Source organism: Hirundo rustica, chromosome Z (genome assembly GCF_015227805.2).
Source record: "Hirundo rustica isolate bHirRus1 chromosome Z, bHirRus1.pri.v3, whole genome shotgun sequence".
Lineage (NCBI taxonomy): Eukaryota > Metazoa > Chordata > Aves > Passeriformes > Hirundinidae > Hirundo > Hirundo rustica.
Window position 1 is genome coordinate 86,509,706 of NC_053488.1, and position 18,836 is coordinate 86,528,541.

Genomic DNA, 18,836 nt, shown 5'->3' on the forward strand with positions numbered 1-18,836 from the left:
TACTAGGAAGAAGTCGTGGTAGGAGTGTATGATCAGATAAAGTTATTAATAAATATTCATCTGATACGTTGGAAAACACGCAAATTATATGCACATTTTGTGTGTTATTTTTCTTCCTTACTTCTCTTAATTAAAGAGATTGCTGAACTGGCGCAGTCATATATTCATTTTGTGTCACTCCCAGCTGTGTGTTCCTCTCCCCAACACAAGCCCACCTTTCCTGGGCTGCACAGACGATTATCCCGTGTGGAAGCGCAGAATTTCTAGGATTTGCTGCTGTTGGGTTTGAGTGGTGGATGCTGCAGTGGATGCAGGCCCTGCAGGGTGTCCCATGCCATGGTGGATGCTGCAGTGGATGCAGGCCCTGCAGCGTGTCCCAGTGACATGGTGGATGTTGCAGTGGGTGCAGGCCCTGCAGGGTGTCCCATGCCATGGTGGATGCTGCAGTGGGTGCAGGCCCTGCAGCGTGTGCCATGCCATGGTGGATGTTGCAGTGGATGCAGGCCCTGCAGCGTGTCCCATGCCATGGTGGATGCTGCAGTGGATGCAGGCCCTGCAGGGTGTCCCAGTGACATGGTGGATGTTGCAGTGGATGCAGGCCCTGCAGGGTGTCCCATGCCATGGTGGATGCTGCAGTGGGTGCAGGCCCTGCAGGGTGTCCCATGCCATGGTGGATGCTGCAGTGGATGCAGGCCCTGCAGGGTGTCCCATGCCATGGTGGATGTTGCAGTGGGTGCAGGCCCTGCAGGGTGTCCCATGCCATGGTGGATGCTGCAGTGGGTGCAGGCCCTGCAGGGTGTCCCATGCCATGGTGGATGCTGCAGTGGGCTGAGGGCATTCAGGTTGCCTGGGTGACGTGTCCCTGCTCTCCACAGGGCTAGACCTGCCCTTCATGATGATGCCGCACCCCCTGCTCCCCGTCAGCCTCCCCCCGGCCTCGGTGGCCATGGCCATGAACCAGATGAACCATCTCAACACCATCGCCAACATGGCAGCGGCGGCGCAGATGCACAGCCCCCTCTCCAGGGCAGGGGCCTCCGTCATCAAGGTAAGGCATCCTTGTGGCTCACAGGACATTTCCAGTGACACCCTCAGGGAGGAGAAGGACGCGGCAGGGAGTTCACTCTGCTCCAGCTCACTCTGGGAGCAGCACTCGCCACTGCAGCCAAATTCAGATGCTCTGATCTGTCAGTAAGTCGGTAATGCAATTAAAAATGGACACCAACGCTTTTCTGCAGGCTAGAGTAAGATCTGTGAAAGCTTAATAACTCTTTAAATGCTGTTAAAGTCAAACTTTAAGAGAAAATGCTGTAGGACGTGACAAGAATTCTAGTGCACTGCAAATCCAGAACAGGTAAATAGCAGAGAAAATCGTCGTGAGTACCTTAGTGAGGCTGTGGAACAAAAAAAGAATTCCAGCAGTGCAAATCCAGAACAGGTAAATACCTGAGAAAATGATCAGAAGTACTTTAGTGAGTAGAGTCTCTGGTAGCCTAACCTGAACTTTCTTCTGGTTGGTTAAAACAGGTTTGTATTTCGAAAGGCTTGTTGTAGTCTCTGCCAAGTAGGCTGCTCAGAAAGGTTCTTGCCTGTGTGGAGAGCTGCTGTCCTGCCACACACTCAAAAACCAAGAAGTTTCCAAAATAGAAGTGTGTAGGATCATTGCATGTGAAGGATTGGTGTGATGGGATTCTCTAAAAGCCTGTCCACTTTTTTACTGAGCAAAAATTAAAGGTGTTATCCGTCTGACTTGTGTGTGTGTCTGCATGCACATGGGGGTTTCTTGTTGACAAAGTAAAATGTCAGCTTTGAAACTTCATTAGTTTAGTCCATTTTTCTTCGGGTTTAAATATGAGTCTGCGGAGCTATCTGGAAAGTAAATGTCTTTAATATTTGTGTTCATTTACACTCATGTTTCCCTGTCACTCTGGAATCTGACTTCTGAGTCGCTTTGTTCTTACAATTCTCACTGATTTGCTGAATTTAACCCCTTATATCTTTATTTTAAAACATCTTAATTATGACGTGTCATTACTTTATCATTGAGAAAATCACTCTTTCCAGCACTACAGTCCAGAATATATTAGTGAGGGTTGTGTTGTACTTCCTTTTGTCACAGGCTAGTGCTTCAGGGGATATTGTTTCTAAATCAAGCAGGGAAAGAAACTAGCAGTACCCAACCACGTGTTTATTGTTCATGCCCATGTGTTCCAACAGCAACATCCTCTCAAGGGGGACATTTCTCTTGTCACACCACTGCAGTAAAATTCTATATCCCTGTGTTGCTGAGGTTCTGAGGGGTTTGTTTTCCTTCTGATTTTCTTTCTGACACTAAGCATCTCCAAATTTTCCTCAGGTTGTTTCTTTTTTACTGAGAGTCCACTTGCAGATTAGGGCAAATTTTTTTCTGAATGCTTTGGTTTTGTTGACTTTTTTTTTTTTTTTTTTTTTGTTTTGTTTTGTTTTGTTTTTTTTTTTTTTTTGTTTTTGTTTTTCCTTGGATTCTAGGGAGGCTGGGGCAACATTTCCCGTTAGGATCCCTATTTAGGATTAAGATGTGTGAAAACTTCTCTTCATCATCAGTGTACCTCACAGTTGTTGGCTGGGTGGGGAAAACAGCTCTCTCTGATGTCCAGCTGTATATTAGTTAATGCAAGTCATTAAATTATTAGAAATTAGTTGAGATTCCATTAATTTCAAACCATAACTTTACCTATTTAGAGACATCTTGACTAAACCCTAATTTAAGCACAGCAGTGGAATATTTTAGCAACAAGTAAACTTGCAGAGGCTTTGATTGTATTCTAAATGTTACCAGTATGTCTACACGAAGATTAAATACGTATTTGTAAACGATTCTAGTCCCTTGTGATTTAAACGGCAGTTTTTGCAGGCAGTTGGGTTTCAGGGTGTTATTTAGCAGGCCCTTGCTGATGTGAGTTACTCATTTACAGCAATTTTTTCCCCATCACCTGCACCAGAGGAGACACAGTATCTCTACAGGAACACGAGGTCTGGCCAGCACTCTGGTGGGAATTATTTCCTCTCATGTTGCTGAGGAAAATGCACCAGTAGCCAACGTGACAGAGGCAGAGTGGGGATCCTCTGCTGTGTTACTCCCACCTGTCAAGTGGTGCTGCATCTTTCTCTAGTTTGTTCTGAGTGCTGAAACTGTAGATGAATTTTATTACAGTGTGAAGCTCCTTTTGTCCTTTACTTCCCGTATGTACAATCATCCAACACAGAATGACGACCAGTTAGGATGAAATTCTTGTACTGAGTGAAACATGTAAAAGAAAAGCATTGCTGTTTCTGCTGTCAGTAATACTTTTATTTTAGGACATTATTTAAGTGCATTTAATAGGTACAAAACATAGCTAGTGTTCAATAGAATGCAACCCCAGCATCATGTTTTTACTTAAAATGGGAGAAATTAATCGAATATATTGAGTGGTGTCTGTTTCCATAGTGTGAGGACTAAAATACCACTTGGCCTGTTTTCTATAGGTGTGAGAATCAGCTGCTTTACAAGGTTTTGAATGAAGTCATTATGCTTTTTATATCACGTTTGCCATTTAGAAATAAGCTGTTCTACCAAGATATGCATGATCAGCAAAGTTAACATTAGGTGCTCCAGAAAGAAATGTCATAACTATGAAACTTGATTTCTCTTCTTGTTCTGACAGGAACACCATAAATTAGGGAGACACAATGGCCAGGTTCACAAAACCTTCTTAGCCATCTCTAACCTGATGTGATGTGATTATAGCAGCACCAGCAACACTGTGGCTGCAGTTCTGCCAGTGCCCCTGTGATAAATCCAGGCTTACAGGGATTTACTGCACATCTGAAGAAGCTTGTTGGGGTTGAAACTTGGCTCAAATGGTTCAGAAGAATCTCATATCTCGTATGGCAAAAGCAAAATTTGACAGCAACACTGACTTCATCACCCTCTCTCTTTTCCCTCTTGTGTCCAGTTCTTGTTAGTTCTTTTTTTCCAGAGGTGTTCTTCAGCTGGACCTGCTCTGCAGTCCAGGAATGTCCTGGGTATCTCATGAGGATCAATCTGGGGTGGAATTTAGCTAAGTACACTTGAGTCATGGTATGGGCTAGAAAGAGCAGTGAATGCTCAAGGCCAGGTTGGATGGAGCACCCTGGTATCATGGAAGGTGCCCCTGCCCATCGCAGGGGTGGAATGAGGTGACCTTTAAGTCCTTCCATCCCAAACCAGTCTGTGACTTTATGAGTAAATGTCGCAGTTTACTGTCACACAATAATTTTGTTCCTGAAACTCAGAGAAATCTACTCTCCGACAATATTTTCAAAAGGAAAGTTGGGATGAGCTCTTTACAGAAAGGTGAGAGGATTTTTCACTGAAATTTGTGGAACACTCAGCTCTAGAGAGCAGTAGCTTACATAATGTGAAGACTTTTTTTTACAGTGCACCTGTAACAAATATGACCATGCATAACTAAAACCATACTGGTTTACACAATTCCAGCCAAAAAGCAGAGTGAGGGCAGGGGAGGGGTTTGGGGTCAGGAAGGTGAAGGGAAGGCTGGCAAGAGCCGAGTTTGGCGCTGTGACTGTTCACTGAAAGGCCTCTTTTCCCACATGTTCTTGGCTGGTGGGAAATACTGTGGATAAGCTGAGCTTGAAATTCTGGGAACCAGACCCAAACCAGGGTTAAGCTGCTCCCTTTTTGTTATATATGCAAAGAGTACTTGAGAGTAATGAGGCAAAACTTAGTGTCAGAGATCTGAGACTTATTTTCTCCCAAATTTTCCCTGCTTCTCATTTTACTTACCTGACATATTTTGCACCCTCCTTCCTCCTTTTGCTCACATCTCACCCTCTTCCTCCTTGTGCTCCCTCCCTTTCCTTCTAGCAACAGCCTCCTTGGAGCTGCTGAGGAATGTGCTTCTCCTGAGTAGGAGTAGTTCTGAAAATTAATTTCCTGCTGTCCGTTTTTCTTCTCTTGTCATCTCCTCTTGCTTGCTGTATTCCTGCTTTTCTCTTATTCTTTCTTGCTCTCATTGAGATCCCAGTTAGGAATAAAATGGTGCTTGTGTGTGTGCAAATGGAAAATACATTTTAAAAAAAAAAGTAATTAAAATCCGCTAAAGAAAATAAAACATTTTAATTTTTGTATTTCAGAATTCCTTGAGAATTTCACCCCAATGCACTTTAGAAACTAATCTGATAAATAGAGCAAAGCATTATTTGTGCAGTGAGATCTAGACATGAAGTACATAATTCTGAGTCTCCTTCTCTTTGAGTTTTGTTTTTCTCCTGATTTTCTGGGATTGTTAAGGCATTTGTAAAGGATGTATATGACATGATTTTAAATTCCCTGAAGAGAGTACAGATGGGCTGTGTAATTATTGCTGAGAGGTGCTATTTTCTGTGTGCTCTACAACTCACATTCATAATATTTACCTGACAGCCAGAAAAATGTGGCCATCTCAGAATGCTCTGAAATACTTCTTCTCACAATAGAAACATTTCCCATTACAGAATTTCTAACATCAGTAATTTCATATCTCTCAGTGCATTCAATCCATTATGAATTGTTTTCAGAATATTGCAACATTTATAAAATAAAACTTCTCTACAATGAATGTGATTTTTCATCGTATTAGATTTATTCTGTCCTGTTCCATGGCAGGCAGCTGATGGCTGGAATGGGACTGGGATATGTTGGAGGAGTGACATATGAGACACAGGAGTTTGTTTGCTTCTTATAAGGTTAATTTTTGTGGCTGTATTTGAGGCAAAGAAGGTTTGTACCTCTTCATTCACTGATTCAGTGAAATGACTCTGCTGGGAGATTCTGAGATCCTTTCAAATTGCATTTTTAAATACCCTTCTCATCTCCTCCTTTGGAGGGAGGCTGTCCCTTTCCCAGCAGTGCCAAGAATGTCTGGCTCCTTACCACCCTCATTGAGAGGTTTGAAACATTGAAAACTTGTTTTAAACTTCCAAGTGAAAAAAAAAAAAATCCAGTCAGAAACATCTCTTTTTGCAGAGCTTGCAAAGGAAAATTGTTAGGCCAAGCACATCTAAGCTCTTAGTTCTGGCTCAGATCTTTTTAGTATTAGCTTAGTCATTTGCATTTGTCCTTAATAAGTGATATGGCTCTAACATAGATGAGGTAGAGCATTAGCATCATTAGTCCTGGGAGTGCCTTTCCTCCTTTCTGTGGCAGCACTGGGTTAAACAATTCAGGAGAGGTGCACAAGTACCAAGTTTCCACCGTGAGATCCTTTCCAGTTTCAGGCACTGTTGTACTCTCAGATTCAAAGTAGAACATCAAGATCTTAACCCAGGAGTGAAGGTTTCCATGGCTGTCCCAGTGCCTGCTAATTTAAGAAATGGGGAAGAAGGCAGCTCCTGTTTGGCTGTTTCCCAACACCATCTGAGTAGCTGCACTTCTCTGTTTGGCTGAGCAGCTGGCAATTAATGGATTGATAGGAAGTAGTCACGAGGTAATGGAATTAGTGAGTGAACATCTGGTATTAAAATCAGTAAATGTAGGAGGTTTTATGATTTCTTAAATTCTGTGAGAAAATAATTGCCAGTTGACTACAACTGAAACAACTATATGTACACAGTGGAAAAAAAATTGCATTTTAAATGGCAAAGTACATATTTTAAGCAAATGACTTCCCAATACACTGCAAAAGATGAATAGGATCCAGCTGGCTTTCAGACACACAGATCCTATCTTGATTTTTAGACCAGCTGTTTACCTTGTTCATCTCCAATACCTACAGTGATCACAGGTACTATAAGTAGCTCAGAAGACCAGCAAGTCACCCCCAGTCTTTGTGTGCGCTCACTTCCAAGATGGAATGACTCAAAATCCAAACCAGACTGCTCCTCTCTAGCCTAGAAATGGCTGTGACCATCCTAGTTCTTGTTGGCATCAGTTCAGCTCCTGCTTCCTGTGGCAGGGGTATTTTTTCCCTTGGAAAAGCCTGAATTGAGTAGTCCATCAGTTAAGGACTGTAAACTTTAGAACACTGTTAAAAATGTGCTGGTTATTAGGATTCAAAGAGCATTAGTATCAACTAAGGTCAATTGGAAAGAAATACATCTTAGCATAACTAAAAAAGGAAGTGTTAGCAATTCAGGTCTTTGCTGACTGGAATTGTGAATTGTGTTAGCTTTCCTTGCTCTTCTCACTTGCTGAGGATGGGATTCAGCCAGGGAGGTGGAGCAGAGGTAGCTCAGCAGGGAATTAGGGCTGAAAGTGGGGAAGGCTGCAGGAGACCCTGCCTGCCCACCCTGGCTTCACACATGCCTCCAGAGGAGTCAGGCTCTGGTTTCTGGATTTTTTTTTATTTCTGTGTAGGCCGTTTTAAGAATATGAATGGAGATCTCTCAACCACTGGGAAGTTGAGGTGTGGCATAATGAACATATCAGTGTGCAAAGTAATGCTGGGATTTTTTCTGCCAGAGCCCATGAACTCTTATTTTTCCAACGTGGTCAACATCAGCTTGAAAGCTTTCTTCCCAACTCTTGAAAACTCTAATCTAGGCCTAAACCCAGTAGAATCTCCCTTTTTCCTTCCTTTCCATTTCATTAGAGAGGGTGAATTCCAGCCACTGTAGAGCCTTGTAGAGTAGAGCAGCAGCACCTCAATCAAATATGAAATATGAAGATAAATGTCTGAATAAAACATCCAAGACTCAAGACAGACTTCCAAAACCTGCTTGTCAGCAGTGAAATGCCACTAAATCCTCTAGGAACTTGTTAATAGATTAACATTTGGAAGAATAATTACAACTGTTACAACAAAGAATAAAGAAAAAATAAAGGAAGATCCAGCAGCATCGTTTCTCTAAACTCTTGACATAAAAGGAAGATCAATACTATTAAAAAAAAAAAGGAGGTAAGGAATTAAGGTGAAGATGATAATGTCAAAAACAGATCAGCTGTTCATATATATTCCAAATAAAACTAGTGCAGATGCAACTACCTTGCAATATTTCCTATTATTGGTGTGGAATACTCCCTCACAGGGGAGGTAGGAGGGATATTGAGCTGAAATCAAGGATCTGTCTGGAAATTGGGTGAGGACATGGCTTTAGAGCCGTTAAACTAAATCACAGCTAAAATTAACAATGTCAAGCTTTGTAGCTACATATTCTGAGGCAGAGAAGGACACTGATTTTTTAGTGAGACAAATATATTACCCTTCAAGAGGATTAAATACTGGAAAAGTCCTTTTTGAGAATTTATGTTACAGCTCTGTAAAGGAAGGAAAAAAGATGAGATAAAGTAGGTATTGTAGGTAGATAAATAGGTGGGATCTTGAGAAATGTTTTCATTTTTCATAAAATTCTCACAATCTGTAGAATCCTTATGTATAATTCATTCAATTATAACCTGGAATATTAATCTTGCAAATTTATGAATAAGAAGAAATATAAATGGGGAAAATTTTACTTTATTGTGAAACGTTCTTCATTACTGTGAGTTTACCTAGTGTGGGACCAGGCTGCCCTGCAGGATGAACCATTTTCAAGGGGGGAAAAAAGAAAATATGAAAAAATAGCAAGATTGTAAAATACATAGATGATAAATAAAATGAAGTCATCAATGTGTAAAACAAAATGTTAAGATTTTAGATTTGCAATTTTCCTATTTAAATGCCCTCACTGATTTGTTACAAATACTGTTAACCCTGTGTTTGGAAAATGGTGAGGACATTATCACTTGTGTTCTCATTTGTAATAAAATAGATTAACTTGCTGTGAAGTTTTAACTAGGCTGAGACACAACAGTAGCTACCTAATGAACCAGAGCACATTGCTGTTAAGTAGCTAAATAGATGCATACTGATTACAGGACTGAAAAATGGATCTGTTTACCAGCAAAAGAAGAGTCTGCTCATAGCCTTATTCATTATAGTAGGGGAAATTCAGCACATTTCCACGTGAAAATGTAGAAATTGACAATTTCTTCATCCATATGCATATCCTCACATGGTGATGCTCCATCCTCGTTTGAACACATAAGACAAAGAGGGAATTTCAGCTCCTTTGTTGCTTATAGGAGAAACTATGCTTTCTCTGTAGCTGGAAATTGGTGTAACTGGTAAGACATTAGATGACATAATCAACTAATTCTCTTTGAAAGTGATTCACTGTGTGATTAAGAAGGACATTATTATTTGACACTTTTACTTCTGCCTGAAGATTTCAAACCAAGACGCTGAGTTTGAAGGCAAATTGCTCCAAGCAGAGATTATTTTATAGTGAGAGACAATGGGAAATGCAGTTACCAGAAGGAGCTGGAATACTTTGCTTTTCCAAATCATCAGCTTTTGAATTACTCAAATAACTCCCATTTAAGATGACATATATGGCTGTTTGTGTGATATCTAAGTGTTAATTCGTAGTCATATTTGTTCTTAGGGTTTTTTTGCAGAACAGTTGGTGTGTCCTCTCCTTGGCTATTTATTTTCATGGTTGCAGTAGACAATGAAATTTACTTAAACTATGCACTCTTCTGTAAAATTAATCATTTCAAAATGATAACTTAATTGTAAATCGAGTGCTCTTTGTGGTTAAAAGAGAGGAAATAGTGCCAAGGAGGACTGTTAAAACTGAAATACAGGCAAATGAAATTGCTGTCAGAGTTGTAACCTGTTAGCAGGATCCCTGTTTGGCAGCTATTATTTGCACAGAGGTAAAAAACGCACAGGATTTATCCACTCAGGATTGTGTATGGTTCATTGTTATTTTAGGACAGTTCTTTTTGGGGTAAGAATGTGACTATTAAAAGCAATTCACAAAAGTCAACAGCACATTCACGAAAGTCCCAGATCCCTTTTACTCATCTGTTCATCTCAGCAGCTTCCAAATCCTCTCTCTTGGAGGCCAAAAGGGGGAAAAAAATAGGAGATTTTAAGCTCAATTCATTGGGCTTTTTTTTTTTTTTTTTTTTTTTTTTTTTCCTCCCACAGAATTTGAAAACTGCTTTGTATAAAACCATTCAGTTTTCAAAATTATAAAAACCTGTGACTCAACATAATAAACGTATAACTGTTAAATTATTAGCATTAAAATCTCCCTTTTGTATCTGTTAGTTACTATGTGTTCATTAAATAACAGATAATTAGTGAAACTGATCCATTGAGGATTAACAGCTATGTAATAGATACACATCTGTTACATGGTTTTGAGGCTGGGTTGTTATTTAATGTACAGTAAGAACCCTATTAAAACCACATCCAGTGCCACATTCTCAGCTGGTGTGGTTGGAATAGGGAAATGCTATCCCATGCTCTGAGGAGGATCCAATCTCATATTCCCTTTGCGTAACTCCCAGAAGTATCTGTAAATACAAATATGAGTGTGGCTTAGAGGGATGGTTTTAATGGGTAACAGAATATCATTGTTGATCTTGTGGCCGGTGTAACTAATTAATTGCCCTGATACATCCAAACAGCAGCTTTTATATCAGGTATTTATAATGGAAAAAATTTCTAGGAGCCACCATGTTCTTCCCAAAGCTACCTTGTTGATTCAGGCTTCCACCTAGAAAACTGCATAAAAACTTCAGATGCCACTGAGTTTATTTTCCAGAGCACACCGTAAATTGCTACCAAGGAGCCAGATTTAACATTCCTAATGAAGCATCTTCAGAATAGGTTAGAAAGGAGGAAAGATTGAAAAATATTGAGGAACTTTACCAGATGAACCATAATTCTGATTTTTAGTGAGGTGGAGACAAGAGAATCTCTTTAAAACAAATGAAAGTTAGATTTCAGTTATGAGTTTGCACAGGAAGCAGCTGATTGCCAAGGAAGAGGGCAACTCCGAAGATTCTGTTTCTGGAGTTCTGTAAATCCAACCATTTTTCCTCAGTAGTGTCTCTCCCTTGGAACTACACCTTCAAGGACTTGGACAGAGGTTTTAAAACATAGAAGGCATTTTAAGAGACAAATACCTGTAGAAACTGAGGCCCTGATTGTCCCTTTCAGAAGACTCTCGTTTTCTGTTGGTTCTGGGAACAGGAATGAAGGGCACTGAAATTTTTAATTAAAAGTATGTGTGTAGAAGTGCTGGGTTGGAAGGATCTCAAGTGGTCTCACAATCTCTTGTCTTAAGGATGGATTTTTACTTAAGCCTTGCTTGTCTGACCTCTTCCTAAAGATTTTTACTGATGAAAATTCCATCGCATCTTCAGGCAATTTGCAAGTATAGATACACAAAACTGCAGAATTTCATTTTGCCTTTTTTTAAAAATTTATTTTCTACCCTTTTTTTTTCCCCTCTTTACCTCAAGTACTATATATATATTTAAATTAGAGGTTAATACCAAAGTTTCATGTGCAAATATAAACATAAGAACTGTCAAGCAGACTCTTGTTTTGGTTAGCCAGTGGTGCTTTTCATGCAAGACGGAGGTTCTTACCAGGGCCACAGTTTTTGTAATTTGTCCAGGTGCTATCCTGAGAAGATACTTGATGTAATTTATTGAGGTACAGATTCTAGTTACAAATTCACAAGTACAGATTCTAATTACAAATTTGACTGCATGTAGTGACAGTTCAGTACAACTGTGAATGATTTATTTGAAATGTGACTCACATATGGCAATGTCACTACCTGTAGATTAAAAGTAGTTTGTGAAAGCAACATGAAAGAATATTCTATATGTTCCTAGATGTGAAAAGCTTAGAGCATAAAAAGTTGCCAACAAGAAAAAGGTGGCAAATGATAAGCTAAGCTCAGACACGTTGCTTGTAGAACCCTGTGTTGGTTTTGGCTATACATGACTATATTGCTCTTAAGACGTGAGTTCTGTTCTCTGTTTACCTCAGAAACACCATTTGTAATCATGGCTTTTAAGCCAGCCTCCCTTTTCCTGTCTGAACCTTGGTGAAGCCTGTGGATGTGACAAACCAACTTGCTTTGGTTTTGTTTGCAGGAGAGGATCCAGGACAGCCCTTCCCCGGCGCCGTCCCTGGAGGACAGCCAGCGCCCTGGCAGCCACGCGTCCTCACACCCCAGCAGCAGCGTGTCCAGCTCACCATCCCAGATGGACAACACTCCCGACAGGATCGGTCAGTGCTGCCGCCTTCCCCTCCCCAGCCGCTCGGGAGGTTTGTGGAGGCCGATATTCATTTGCTGGGGGACTCACAAGGAAGCGCTTGCTTGCTACGAAAGACCCAGAAAGTTCATCCCTATGGTTTTTTAATTAAGTTCATCACTCAGTGTTGGATCTAATCACCAATAACAGGATTGGGCGACTGAGAGGTGTTCCGCGAGTTTTTTATTTCATTGTCAGTCTCAGTGAAGGTAGAGACATAAAAGATGGTGAAATTGACACCATGACAACAGAATCCGAAGTTTTCTTTGTTACAAGGCCTTTTAAAAGTTTTTTAGCCAATAGGCTGATGCTAAAAGCTTACAAGCACCTACTTAATCCAATCACTAAACACTGCACCTACACCTACAAGCATACAACAGCTGCTTGTTCTATATTTTTTGCAGCTCCGAGACTTTCTATGCTCCACATATTTCAAGGCTTAAAATTCATCTCTGTTTCAAACCTCTGTCTGTGTGAGCTTATTGCAATGCTGTGAAAATCCTCTGTTCTTTCAGTTTCCACAATTCCCTCTCTGGGTACAACAGTGTCCCCTGCACAGAGGGATCACCCTTGTACCCTTCCCTGGTCCAACCAGCTCCTTTGGTGTTTGGGTAGGGAACTGCTGCTCAAGGCACCTGCAGCTGAAAAATAGCAAGGTGTCTTTTTCTTTGCATGTGTATGAGGAAAGTCACGGCTTATACGATGACTTTTTTGTTCCAAAAACCTCTTGTGCCCACGCATTCCTTCATCACTCCAAGGCTGAGGCCCTTCTGCCTTTTTTGGTCTCTCCACCACAGCTTTCTCAGCCTGTGCACTATCGATTAAAATGCTAATTCCGTCTAGAGGAAGTTTAGATCCTATTCTCGGTGCTTCCAAGAGGGATCTAGGGCAAGTCAATTAACATCTTTTCATGTCAGTATGTGTCAACACTGCTGTCTCCTCATGGCCTGGAGCCCGTGCAGGCATTGCTGAGCCAGATTTAAACCACAAAAGCCATGCACTCTGGGTGAGTCACTGGAGAATTCCCTCCCATCCACAGCCTACTTGGCTGTTTCCTGTGATTCTGCAGTTCTGACCCTAGTCCTTGCAGCAGCACCACAGCACTGCCCAGGACACCGGATAGAAACTGAATTCTTTGCCTTAATCTGTGCACACACAGGGCAGAGACTGTGGAGTAGATTCCCCTCTTCTTTTTCCTGTGTAAAATAAGGCTGGAAATACACACAGAAATTTTTAACTTCCTGTAGCAGGAGTGAAAAGAGACTGTTGATGTCTCTATGTAGAGATCTAGTGCTTACTGTTTTAAAGATAGGGATAAATATTTTTTATTGATAAAAATACAATGGTTTTACTTTTGCAGTTATAAAAAGAAAGCTCTCCCTAAAATACGGTGATGAAGTTTCTATCTAGTGTCTTCCCTGGCATAATTGGTGGATTGCAGGGAAGTAAATGTTTTAATCAAATAAGAACAAAGAAAAGAGGCATCCTAAAGTCATAAACTGCACAGCTCTCACTGAGAGAATTAAGAATTCCCTTAGCACTAAAATGTTGGGGGGGTTTGCTGTCTCCAATCAATTTGGGCTATGATCTGGCAATCTGTGGTTTTTATTAAGCTTACTGCTTAATAATCATTAATTACTAATACTTAAATCCTTAAATGTATTTTTCCCCAAAATGTTTTTTGTGAAGTACTTTTCCCAATAATTAATTAATTCGAACAATTCACAAGAAACCACATTCATCTCAGTAGTAATTCGTGTTCTGTTTTGGTGTCCTTGTCTAATACTTGAGCAGATTAGCTTTTACTGCATATTTTACTTGCCTCTAATAGTTAAAATAACAAAGTATCAACCAAGAAGAAATAAACTTTAATTTTTTTTTTACCTTAACTTTGTTTTTTACTGACTGTGTTATATAACTGTGCCCTCTGATTCTTTTAGCCATGCTGACCAACAGCAGGGAAGGAGAACTCATTGACCAAGAAACTGGAACCAGCCTAAAAAAAATACAAAAGGAGAAAGGTAAAATCACAGACTGTTTTCCATCTCAGGCATTTAATTCACTTATTACATGTTTTATTCCTTTTTCTTGTGTTCTGCATGTGCAATGACATTATATTACTAATTTAAGAGAACTAAGTGCCTAATTGCAATTAATAATGTATCCAGTGAACTCACGTGGAAGTGTAAGCAATGAAAACTTGGCTTCTCTCTGTTTATATAGCATGAGAGTAATATTTTGCAGGTCTTCTGGCTCAATTATTTATGAAGTTCTGAGCAAATATTTGATCAGTCACGTGGCATTGTTTGTTTGCCTTCAAGGGGATGTGTGTGCAGACTGCTCTGATGCTCTGGGTGAGCAATATAATTTTATATTGTGGCACCAGTGAGGGGCAGCAAGGGAAGAGAGGGGATGTTTGGCCTGGAGGGATTCTTCTGTAGGCTGGGATGTGCTTCCTCTGCTGGGTTCTCCTTGCAGAGGTTCTTGGGTGCTGGAGAAGGTGAATACTCAGGGATTTATTCTGGGAAAATTCTACAAAGAGAAGCTGGGGGAGATAGTGAGGTTTTAGAGTGAAAAAGATGTGAAGGAAAAGAAACAGAAGGAAGAGACAACATAAACTAAGTGTACTTGTAAGTCTACTGAGAATATTCATATTTATCATCAAAATGAATGCACAAACTGATTTTTATTTTGGCTGAAGGGATTGTCATGTATTTTCAGAGAAAACTAAAAGGCAGGCATAGACAATTTTATGGGCTACTCAGAATTTGGAGGCCCTCCATGCCCTGTCGTTACAGAGTTTTTAAAATTATTTGAGCAGGGTCATGGTTTTGTACAGTCAGCTCTATTCCTCAGAGGTCTGTGACTGATCCAGTCATGGTTAGGAAGGCCCTGAAACTTCCTCCTTATATTTTGTATTTTTGTACTCAACTCTCCTTGAAGACAGAAGCTGTTTTCTATTCACTGGTTTTTCTGGGCATTTAAGCACTTTCCTCATGAACCCCAAAAGAGCCCTTCTGTTCCATTCTGAGATAATTTTCTGTCTGGATATCCTGCTTAAATCCTTCCCTCTTGACTCCTGTTGACATTTACAGAAAGTTACCAGCCATAACTTCATTCATTCCTAAGATTTAAAAATTACATTTCTGTAGTAATTGCATAGTGAGTATTTAATCTAAGCCAGAAAGTGTAGTTGATTTTAATTCTGTTGAATTGTACATGGTTTCTTGCCACACGTTCGGTCATTTTTCAGTGAAACAATTCAGTATCCTGTGGGGTTCAAAGGTGCAAATCGTGTACTTCTTGATAGTAGCAGTTCTGTCACCCAGGATGGATGAAGGTACAGTTAAAAAATCTGAAAAAATAATTCAGAAACCCCCAAAGTGAAAATAATTGAACCTCCACCACCTGGGAACCCAATTCCCAGGCTCCTGTGATCATTCCTTTTAACATGGATGAAATCACCAAGATGTGATGCTAACAGTTAGTGTGCTATAGTTCTCCCTAAGATTAAAATTGTGTAGGTTTATTCATTTCCCATTTTTGCATAATTTCTTTAATTGATTAAGTACTGGGAAATACGTCTTTATACATGTGTTAGTTCTGCATGCACTTAGGGATGTTTTTAGGATTCATTTAGTTTTGAGAGATCCACCTGCATCAGAAAAAAGTGCTTCAAAATCATGAGACATTTTAAAATATTATTTTCTGCTTGGTCTGCAGGATGTCAAGTTTTTCTCAGAAAATAAGAGGTTTTGTGGTGGGGTTTTCTTTTTTTTTTTTTTGTGGTTGTTGTTGGTTTTTTTTTTTTTGTTTGTTTGTTTGTTTGGTTTTTTTTTTTTTTGGTGCGGTTTTTTTTTTGTTTTTTTTTTTTTTTTTTTCATGTAGAGGTGTGATTTTTCAAGTCATCCCATGTCTCCAGAACCAGAATCTTTTGATGACATTATAGTGAGACTAATACATAAATTTTAAAGGCACCAACCTTGTATATCCAGGATTCCAAGCTGATTTTGCATTTATCAGTGGGACAGAACTATATTGCAATTTCTGAAGGAACCAGTGGGGTTAGTCCTCAATGGTTTGTCCTGTGTAGATTCCTAGTACTGTTACTGTTTTCTCCAGTATAATTATTTTGGGCTTTGGTGCACCTCCGTTACCTTGAGTGTTTTAGAGTCAGATGTGGACACTGTGAGGAGTGTGGTCTGTGCTGTCTTGCCCTGCAGAAAACATCCATGTAATTTGTATACAGAGGAAGCTTTGTTTTTCCAAACCTGCCATTGCTCTTACCAAGGCAAAATATATTCGCCATGGAAAAGATTTTCAAAGTTATTAAGAAAGGAATGTAGTTAAAATAAAAGTATCAACATTTATTAAGTATGACAAGTAAGCGGTTTATACAACCGTGGCAAACATATGTTTTCACATCTGTTTTGAGTAATATCATCATGATTTTAAAAATGATTTATAGCTCTGCAGGCCATAAAATGCCAGCTTTGCTGTAAGTTGTAAGTTTTCAAACAACAAAGAAATTATTGAAGGCATATTTTGAATGTGGTTTTGTGTTATACACCTTGACATAACTTCACAAAGCTGAGCTCTCTGTAAGAATTAAGATAGCAACAACTGAAAATTAAGGAACTCAGATTTATCAGGAGTACTACTTATGTTAAATCTTAGCATTAAAAAAAAATTATAAAAGTTACTGTAATGATTATAGACAAAATATCCCTCAGGACACACAGGTTTTGTTTTCTATATCCCATTTTAAGTGATCTCAGCAACAGACAAAAATGTGCCACTTCGTGCTCATCAAAGTAATTTTGAGATGATTAGGGCTGAGGAGAACATGGCTTCACAACAGTGCTTCTTTAAAAGACAGATAGTGAGAGGTTGTTGTAATTCCTGTGATTTATTTGCCTGTGTTGGGCAGAATTTCCGGAACTGTTGGCTGTCATTGCAGAGTGTTTAGAGCCCAGTTACAGTCATACCTTTAAGCTTTTTGAAGGAGAAATGCCATTGAATCTCAATTACTCTGCATCCTTTCATCATCCTTTTAGAGGAAGTATGGTCAGATTTAACATTAGAGGGCAACAAAGTCAAACATCTTTGGAAGTCTGCATGGTTTGGGTCTTTTTATATATATCTAAAATTGGGTTTACTGCATGGATTACATACAGTGCTGTATTTTTGTCAAATGCCTTTTTCTAGCATGTTACACCAGCATTTTGCCTGTGCATCTATTTCTGAGTTAAAACCATATCAAGAGTAATCTGCACTTTATTTTGAATTCACTAGTGCAAGGAAACAGTTACAAAATCCCCCATAGAACACAGCCCCACACTTTACCTGCACAATTACTCAGAGAAACGACACTTTAAATTCATCTGCTTCAACACATATCCTGGAAAAAAAATCACTATTGTGTGGGGTAGGATTGTGTTTGACACAGCCCTGTATAGGCTTTACAGAAACCTCCATATGAATTCTGGCATTAGGAAGGTTAAATGAGACAGAAAAGAATTTGGCTGTGCCTTCCAGCTGGATTTAGATGCTGGTACAATTATTCTGTTTGACTGCATGACAAGAAATATTTCAAACTCCTCACATAGGCTGGAGCAGTAAAAGGCACTGGCCCATCTCTTGCCACAGCGAAATCAGTGGGGATGTACAGGATGTTTTCAGTGGGAACAGTTTGACCAAAGCTTTTGAAAGGTTTTTCCCCCAGCTTGTGCTCCTGATTGTTATCCAGACATGGATAACATGTTTATGTGGGGTGTGAGGTGCAAACCAGAGGAAAATTTGTAGGAATATTGTAGAAAAATTCCATAATGACCCATATTGCCACTTATTTACTCACTGTTCATGCAGTCTGTGAGTGCAAATAAGTGTAATTTTTGCTGAGAAGGGGGCTTTTCCTGCACTCCCAGAGCTGCCTGGGGTTAGTGCTCCCTCCTTCAGCCCATCCTGCATCTCCAGAACCCAAATCCAGGCTCTGGGGCTGTGTCCCATGGCCCAGCACACAGTACTCTCCAAACTCTGCATCTGGCAGCTCTCCCTTCCCAGTTTATTAAAGAACACCTTTCCCTTTATTGCTTCAAGGAAAGGAGACTTTTGCATCATTTCTGTCCACTGAGTGAAATATTTTCAGATGGCCAGAGTGCGCGGTAATGAAAGAGTAACCGTATTTATTTATTGGATTTCATTAGCGGAAAAGAGGGTTTATGCTGTTTAAATTAATCACTGCCAAAGGACTGGGCTACTCAGGATGTGAGGGGAGGAGAATGAACAGGTGCAGAACACCTGAAACAGCAACAGGCTGGCTGGGGCTGTGCTGCAGAGAGGAGACTTTCCCAACAATTAATCTGAAAGCATCCAGATGGAAGAGGAAAGGAATGAGAAGGAGAACAGGGAGCACAAAGCTGAACCACACGGTGTCTTGTGCAAAAGCATGCAGTAGGTGCCAGCCCCTCACATGGTCTCTGTGCTGCTTCTTTGACATGTCAGTAATGAGAAGAAAGCTATTTTCTTCACAGACGTGTACATGAATACATGAAGAACTCTCCAAACCATGTTCATTCCGGTGTCTAAGTGTGTTTGTCACAGATCCTGGGGTTGTTTGATCAGCAGTGGGTGCAGTAGTACATTAATTTAAATGTTTCTTTTTCCCAAAACCTTGAATGACATGTGCAGTGCAAAAGTCTACTGGATAAGTCAGAGATATTTTTAC

At 40.1% G+C, this 18,836-nt stretch overlaps 1 protein-coding gene across 3 annotated transcripts in view; it reads left to right on the forward strand.

Moving 5' to 3' along the window:
- Positions 1-18,836, forward strand: part of DACH2 (dachshund family transcription factor 2) — a 256,065-nt gene that overhangs the window by 198,175 nt on the left and 39,054 nt on the right. For all 3 annotated transcript variants that reach the window (XM_040090018.2, XM_040090019.1, XM_040090020.2), the window contains exons 5-7: positions 876-1,048; positions 11,948-12,083; positions 14,050-14,130. In XM_040090018.2, coding sequence (XP_039945952.1) covers positions 876-1,048; positions 11,948-12,083; positions 14,050-14,130 — 390 coding nt within the window. The remainder of the gene's footprint in view (positions 1-875; positions 1,049-11,947; positions 12,084-14,049; positions 14,131-18,836) is intronic.